This window comes from Histoplasma capsulatum, genomic scaffold (genome assembly GCF_000149585.1).
Source record: "Histoplasma capsulatum NAm1 scaffold_1 genomic scaffold, whole genome shotgun sequence".
Taxonomy (NCBI): Eukaryota; Fungi; Ascomycota; class Eurotiomycetes; order Onygenales; family Ajellomycetaceae; genus Histoplasma; species Histoplasma mississippiense.
In genome coordinates, this window is record NW_001813982.1 from 4425030 (window position 1) to 4432755 (window position 7726).

The window sequence follows — 7726 nt, forward strand, 5'->3', positions numbered from 1 at the left end:
GATACTGGCAATGACAATAACTAACTGCCTTTAAAAACCTTTAATAGGCATACAGCATAACTAAAGAAGGAAAAACCAGAGTCAGCTGTGAAACAGAAGCAAGGACCAGTGCTGGGATTGCTCAGCTACGGAGCAGGGCTGGTATGCAAAGACAGGGGGAGAAAGAAACATGGCATGGCGCCTCACCCATGATATGGTACACCCAGGTATCAGGAATATGGTCCTGCACGCACAGAATTGTCGTCGCTACCTGATAGATGGAAAGCAGAAGGCTGGGAAGAGAAGTTTGCTGTTGGGTTGGGCAGCCAGCAGCTTAGTTACATACAGCCAATTCGCGGGAGACAAAAACCGCAGCCTCACTTTTTGCGGGCCAGCGCTACCCACCCACCCCCCGCCTAACTTCCCATTCCCTACGTCCCACATCAAAAGGGGGAAATTAAAATAAAAATGATCAATATAAATCCAAAATGGCCAATGTTGCGCCGTCCACCTCCTTCGCGACAAAATTGTTAAACTAAAACCTGTGGTTGTATGTATCATTGTCCCAACCGCCCGCTCACTAGCTATGGAGATACCCACTGTCCAAGTCTCCATACTTTGGGTGCCCATGCATCCAGCGCTGGGAGTAAAACCAACTGCCTGTATCCCTGCTACCGACAAAACACAGTAATCATTCTCATTCTTATCCATAATGGCTAATGTAAAACACATTTCACCTGCGGGTGGGTGGGCATGGGGGCAAGCTTGCTTGCTACGTACAAGCCCTCCCTCCTCAAAGTTTTATTCTCGCTTTTGCATGAACAAGTTCTGGCTCTTGTACTTGTAGGGAAGGACACGGATATTATATATATTCTTTTCCATTTTAAATAAAAGTTAAAAAATTGTGCCCGGCTTCAAATAATTGTAAGAAGTAAGAAAGATGAAGTATTTTGTTTTCTGCCACATATGTATTCTGGTACATCGTGTCGTCGTCGTCAATGTCATCCTCCATCATCCTTCCTGGGCAAGGTAGGTATCTATACATAGGCACCTGGCTAAGCCAATAATAACAATCGAAGGCAAATGCCAGCAGCAATCCGCGGGGTCGCCCCAGGCCAATGGAGGCAGGTTGAAGTACCTGACAAATTTCCACATTTCGAATAGGTAAAGTAAAGTAGTTAGTTAGTTAAAACTAAGAGGGTTAGGTAAGCAAGTTATGAGAAAAAGTGTTGGTTCATTTAACAAGGCCAAAAAAGAAATGAAATGAAATGCAGAATTTTTCGCCCGCTGAGCCATCTTGATTATGTGGAGTACAGTGAAAATATGGGTTGATATGAGTGGGTGTGAGCGAGCGGGAAACCTGGACGATTGAATTTTGCATCCTCATGAGAGAAGGAAAGAAAAGCGAGGGGGGAAGTAATTATGAAAAAATATGAAGAAAACAGTGAAAAAGAGAGAAAAAGAAAAGAAGAAAAGAAAAAAGAAGTCCTGAAACTCCACCCGCCCACCCGCGCGTTGAGGCTGTTGAACCGCCCCTGTTTTAGTTGTAAAAACAGAATCGACATAAGCTCTCAATGCAGCATGCAAAATAACATAAATGCATGCTGTGTGTGTGTATGTATGTATATATAGAGAAAGTTTTATTAAACAGTAGAAAAAAAGTAAAAAAAAAACAAAAAAGCAAAAAAAAAAAAAAAAATTGCCCTGTTTGAGACATCCCCTTTGGCGTATCCGTTTCGCAAGCAAATGTTTTGTTGTGAATATGATGCGATGCGATGCGACGGGACGTGTTTGCCGATGCGGTACGGGGGAGGACGAGAAGAGGATGAGGAATGGGGATTAGGTAGAAGAGGGAGAGGAAAGCAAGTTGCTTTGTTTTGTATTTGTCTTTTTCTCCCTTTTCCTCCTTCAAGCAGTCTCCGCGAGGAACAAGCGTGGATGTTGTGATCGTGGCTGGCCTCTCATTTCGACTGTGGGAGCTGCTTTTTTGAGTTTATGTTGATGTGGATGTTTTTTGGGTATTTTTAAGTTCCATTTTTCTTTAGAGGTCCAGTGGGTGAGTTGCCATAGTAGCAACGGCTCCCCTTTCGCCGCTTCGAATGCCTTTGTGTGTGAAAGGGAGTTGCCGCAGGACGAAAAACAGGACGGTCATCGAACCCGCCGGAGTAGATAATATTGGAGAGGGAAAAAAAAAATTTTTTTCTTAAAGAAAATCCTTCAAAACCTTCTTTACCTCATATAAACCAACCCAGTTTTCGCAAAATGGCCCCCGAAGGTTGTTTTGGGTTGCGCAGGCTATACACTCCACTCCATGGAAAGAAGTATATAGCCAGCCCACCCCCAAAAAAAGATTTTCCACAGGGGCCACTCCCATTTCTGGTCGGTTAGACGATATCCCAGACATCCTCCGCGGCATGACAGAACTTGCTACACGCCACGCTGGCACTAAGGCTATAATTGCTGATACTAATCGTATCATCCTTGAAGCCATCAGCAAAGTCATCACGGCCCTTGGCCATCGCGCCCACGAAGACGCAAATGCTCTCCTTAGGCCCCAATGACTCGATATAATCATTCACGCGGACGACGGGCGCATCAAAGCTCAGCGTCACCTTGCGACAGTTTGGCGGAAGATGGTCCGTGATGGGATTCTTGATCACCTTCAGCAGCTTTTCTTGTGAATTGGTGGAGCGGATGGAGAGGCGGTGCAGCAGCTGGACCATCAATCCAGCAAACCGCTTGAAGGTTCGTGGGATGCGCACGGTTGGGCTGACTTCGATGAGGACACCCTTTGCGGTGTGGATGTAGATTTGCAGCTTTCCTGCTTTGTTGATGGGGGAGTCAAGGAGAGTGAGGAGACACTATGATTTGCATAAATACGATTGATTAAGCCCGGGTAGATTGGTTGATTACGTTTTAAAAAAAAAAAAAGCAATGGAGGAGGGTAAAAGGAGGGGAGGGTCTGTATGATTTGCAACCGAGGACGGAAGGGGTATATCCAAACCTGATGAGTGATATCCGGGCGAGCATCGCTGATATCCCGATTCATCTTGCGCATGACGCCAATGTGCTCATCGCTGTTGAGCAGCGAGTATTTATCCTCCCTTCCATTGGCGTTTCTGCCGCTTGGCGAGGCGCGGTATGTTTCCAGACTCGCGTTGGAAAGGACTACGATCAGTCGTTTGGTTTCCTTATCGTGGGAGGCGATGGGGACATGCTGTTCAGCGACCAGCTGGGGGAGTTCGGGGGGAGGGCAGGATTGGGTTCCTGAAGTGCCAAAGACGGTGCTCCGGTTAGCAGTCATGATTTCGCGGTCTCCTTCTCCTCTCCTCATCCTCCTCCTTCTTCTGCTTCTGCTTCTGAAGAATTCGTTCTGATCCTATTTCGTGATGTGCCGGGGAAAGCGTAGAATGGATGAAAAGCGAAAAGCAAATGGAACATTCCCGGAAACTCTTGTATGAACCGGACTCTTCCTTTTCTAGTTCAAAAAGAAGCGGAATATTCCTTTACTTCACACTACAATGCGGGGTTGGATTGGATTTGGGTTGGTTGGGGTGTAAGCACACAAACATCATCGCAGCAGAGAGGGGAAGAAAAAAAAAACCTTCGTGCCCAAAAATGACCAACTTAGAGTTGTATCTTTTCTTCGTCGGGCAGCCACCAACAGAAAAAATGAAATGAAACGAAAAAGTTTAAAAAAATGAAAATAAAATAATAAAAGGACTTACTAGGCCGCTTTCTTTTGCTCTCAGCCGGATTGGTCATCTTGTAGAAGTGGATTAAGACTGGTGTTTGATAGCGGGATAGGACAATCGCACACAAACGGCGGGGAAGCAATAGGAAGGAAAGGGCTGCTGGATGTGAGACAATTGAAAAGAATAACGAGGTGATCGGGGGGAATCCTCTCCTCTTATTAAAGGGTCTCGACCAAGCCAGGTGCTGGGAAGTTGAAGAGGGCGAAATAAAAATCAGTCAATAGAAGGGAGAGAAAAACAGAAAGGAATGGGAGAAAAGGGAAAAAAATAAAATAAAATAAAATGCTAGGGCAACCAACGGAGGAAGACACCCTTCACGGAAAAACCCAGGTTTTTTTTATAGTTTTGATGTAACCCAGTGGCAGTGAGAAACCCTGAAACTTTCTTACCAAAGGGCACACACCTGAACCCCTGCCAGAGGAATATTGTTGGCAAAAATGCGGTGTATAACTATATGAATTATTCCATCTGTTTTGGATAGTTACTCAGTTCATAAATTCCAGAGTGAATGAGTGTGCATCCACACAAATATGCTTCTTCTCGATATCTAAACAGTCCATTATTTCAGAACTGTAAGAAACCTCCTTTTTCAATCATTCACTCAATAGGAATGAATAGATGTCTATTATTGATATATTCTACCTCATTCACAGAGCAAATCAAAAGGGAGAGTGCTAAAACCATGGAAAAGCATGAAGCGTGTCTTCCCTGGCCTGATTTTTTTCAGTTTGCAGAGGGGAGTACGTTCCTGGATGGCATGGAACTGAGGACCATCCCAGAGAAATGAAAATAGAATGAGAGATCAGACCATATAGTGAGGGCAATGCAGGGCAGCACACAGATGATGGCATTGATGACAAATGACAAAAAGCTGGTCTAAAAACCAAATAAAAATAAATGAAGTGGGGGAAACTGGTTATTATATCAAGAACACTCTGTTGGTTACCAGGCCAGTTAGTTACATTCCCACCCTCCTGAACCCTACCTATACTTATTTACTAACATGCTCTTTATCTCTCTGTCCGCATATCCATCCCATTTCATACTGCTTACAAAAACAAAACCCAAGCAAGATATCACAGAATGAAAAGAGCAAGACTGAAGCCGACGCATGAGATCATGAAGTTGCTTTAAATGAAATTCAAAAAGGGGAACACAAAACGAAAGGAGAGAGGGGAGGGAATAAGAGGTTAAGAAAAATAAAACAAAAAAAAAAGAAGAGAAGAGAAAAGAAGGAACAAGAGAATGTATGGCAGGAGTTAGCAATCAGACGAGCGCGAAAAACACATGGATGCTAACCCCTTCTTTGCCTTTCCCTTCCCGCCTCCCGTTTCCTTCTGCTCCGCCTCTCGGCCCTTCCACTGCTATACACTGTCGGCGCAAGAAAGGAATGAAAGAGAAGGAAGAAAAAGTACAGTAACACTCCGATTAGCTACCTCACATATCTGCTCTTGATCCTTTTTGTTTTGTGGTTCATATCGTTTTTTTAGGAAACTGAAAAGAAGGATAGGAAAAAAGATGTACTGCTTGGAAACATATATGATATTGATGGGGTCGGTCACTCTCTCACAAATTCTTTTTTTTTTGGTCTTTTTTATGTTTCTTGTTGTTCCAGTTTTCTCTTTTTCATTAACATTTACCATTTCTCTCTTCTCTTGTCCCTGGTTGAATGGCTGATTGTGCCGGCTGACAAATGGGTCGATTAATCCATATTCCTCCGGCCCGACCAACTCTGCCAGACCAACACAGAGCAAAGCAAGAAAAGAAGGGAAACATGATCTATTCCATGGCAGCAAGCAAGGAAGGCATGTCTTTTCGAAGGTTCAAGGTGGGGTGGGATATGTAGTGGGTGAAAGAAGGGGCGTTGAAAACCATAATTTAAAAAAATGGGTGGTTGGGGTAAATATGGGGCAGCATGTGAACGTGTTGGCCGTTGCATTTAATTCATTAATCAAATCGCGTATTTTCGAGTCCATTCGCGGGCTGTCGCTTCATACCGCGGACGATCGGTCTTGTAAACATGAGCAATTTCAGGGACCAAAGGATCATCCGGGTTCGGGTCTGTGAGCATGGAACAGATCGAAAGTAGGACTTGAGAAAACCAGGCATGTTAGCCAAATAGCCACGAACAGAACTAATATAGGGAAACAGGGGTGGATAAGACAAACCTTTTGATATAGTCAGGGCAGGGCTCCATTGGTCTCTGAGGATGTCCAGGCAAATGCTCCCGTTTGAGTTGATGTTTGGATGGTAGATGAGCGTAGTAAAGTTGACCTTGGGTGGCTTGAATGGATAATCGGTGGGGAAATGTATGGTTAGGAAGAAGACACCACCGGAATAAGGGCTGTCACCCTATTATCGTCCAGAAAAAAAAATGAAATGTTAGTCACCGTCTCTCTCCTGTCTACATTCGGCCATGTCTCAACTGCAAAAGCCTGATATCTTCCATCAAATGTGGATTTTTTGCTCTTGCAATTGCAAATAAGGAGGGGAAAGAGACAGGATATCAAGTATCTTTTTAAAAAAAAAAAAAAAAATTTATGACTTACAGGACCCATGATAGTCGCTTGCCAGTGAAACTATTATGGTATAACAGGTCAGTCCACGCTCTCTTTTCAGCCACGACAACCAGACACTATACACCACCCAAGTAGAGATGTGTTCTCTCCAGTGCGAGTCTTGTATAACTCCACCATACTGAAACAGATCGAGCATGGCAACGTAACACAGGGGCTATAGAACCAAACCTACCAAATCATCTCCAACGGGGCCAGCAGAACAAGACGAAGGGGGATCGCTATATCGACATCATTTAGTAATCATTGTCCTCAGCTGAACCGCAGGATGCTTTTGCAGGGGCGGAGAGGGAGCGAAATCAAGAGGCAGCGCGCCCCGCAGGCGTGGTTGGTGACGGCGGTGGGGGTGGAACACCAAAAATGGCCAACGAGAAGAAGGCTACTCACCGTCCCAGGTCTGAGAGTTCCTTATTAATTCTCTTGAGAGCCATTTCGAGAGAAGAGAAATGTGAGGTAGAAAGTAAGGAGAGAAAGAAAGAGAAAGATTTGAAAGAAAACGAGCTCAATAGACGAGTGGTGGTGTCGTGTGCTGCGAATCGAGTGTTTCGAGAGGGGAGTGTTCTGTCTGAGCGACGAGTTAGTGGTGAGCTGGTTGGGGGACATCCAGGACACAGAGTCCAGACTGAGAATAGATGGACGGACAATAGAGCCAACCTACGCAATATGTTCTGCAAGCAACGGTGATGGAATGAGGGAGTGTCTATGAAGATGTGGAGGGTGGTGGTGGTGAGACCTGGTGGAGGGGAAAAGTCACAGGTTGACGAGAAAACAGACAACAACCTTTGGAATGGAAGAAGCCGCCGCCGCCGCCGCCGCCGCCGCCGTGGCTGTACCAGCGATAAGGGCGGGGGAGAAATGTTATTCCGGAACACGGCCAATCACTGTGCCCTGTTTGCCATCTGAGGTAATGGAACCTGACATAAGTTATTCCACTCTTTACCTTTTCTTCATCGTTCTACACAGTTCCGCCCCATGTGCTGAACATTCAATTGGCCTACGCTTTCACTTGTCAACCAAATAGGTGACTGGTTTGAAGAAATTACTCTAACTTAGCGGGAAACTAAAGACATCGTGGAAGCTGTTCTGAGAAAAATCGAGTTAGTAGCGGTGTGATGTGGGTAATGTTTCCTCCTCTTATTCGGAACTGATATTGATTATGCCTAAGAAAGTCCATGTTGATAGCCCTGGAAATTAGTGGGTAACTACTCGTTGCCCTGGTTATGAGATCAACCTTCAACAATCGTTCTCCTCAAAGTCTTGCAGAATTGTATCGATATATTCGCCTGCCCCTGAGAGGTGAAAGATATGAGCTGGGGAGAAGGGGTATCTATGGACAGGTATTCTCTGGGGCAGAGGGTGTGGTAACAGAAGTCTTAGTACAGGTTACAAAATGGACATGCTGTTTCATACCCTGAA

The 7726-nt window shown here is 45.0% G+C and overlaps 2 protein-coding genes across 2 annotated transcripts; both read right to left on the reverse strand.

Moving 5' to 3' along the window:
- Positions 1–2363: 2363 nt before the first annotated feature.
- Positions 2364–3744, reverse strand: HCAG_01259 (nucleolar essential protein 1; the record flags this gene model as incomplete). The annotated part of the gene is made up of 3 exons (XM_001544162.1): positions 2364–2840; positions 2984–3246; positions 3708–3744. 3 exons carry the CDS (start codon positions 3742–3744, stop codon positions 2364–2366), a joined length of 777 nt encoding a protein of 258 aa, XP_001544212.1.
- A 1941-nt stretch (positions 3745–5685) lies between these two features.
- Positions 5686–6741, reverse strand: HCAG_01260 (ubiquitin-conjugating enzyme E2-16 kDa; the record flags this gene model as incomplete). Its single annotated transcript, XM_001544163.1, has 5 exons — positions 5686–5825; positions 5903–6086; positions 6284–6313; positions 6486–6531; positions 6698–6741. The coding sequence occupies 5 exons, from the start codon at positions 6739–6741 to the stop codon at positions 5686–5688; spliced, it is 444 nt and encodes a 147-aa protein (XP_001544213.1).
- Between the last annotated feature and the right edge of the window lie 985 nt (positions 6742–7726).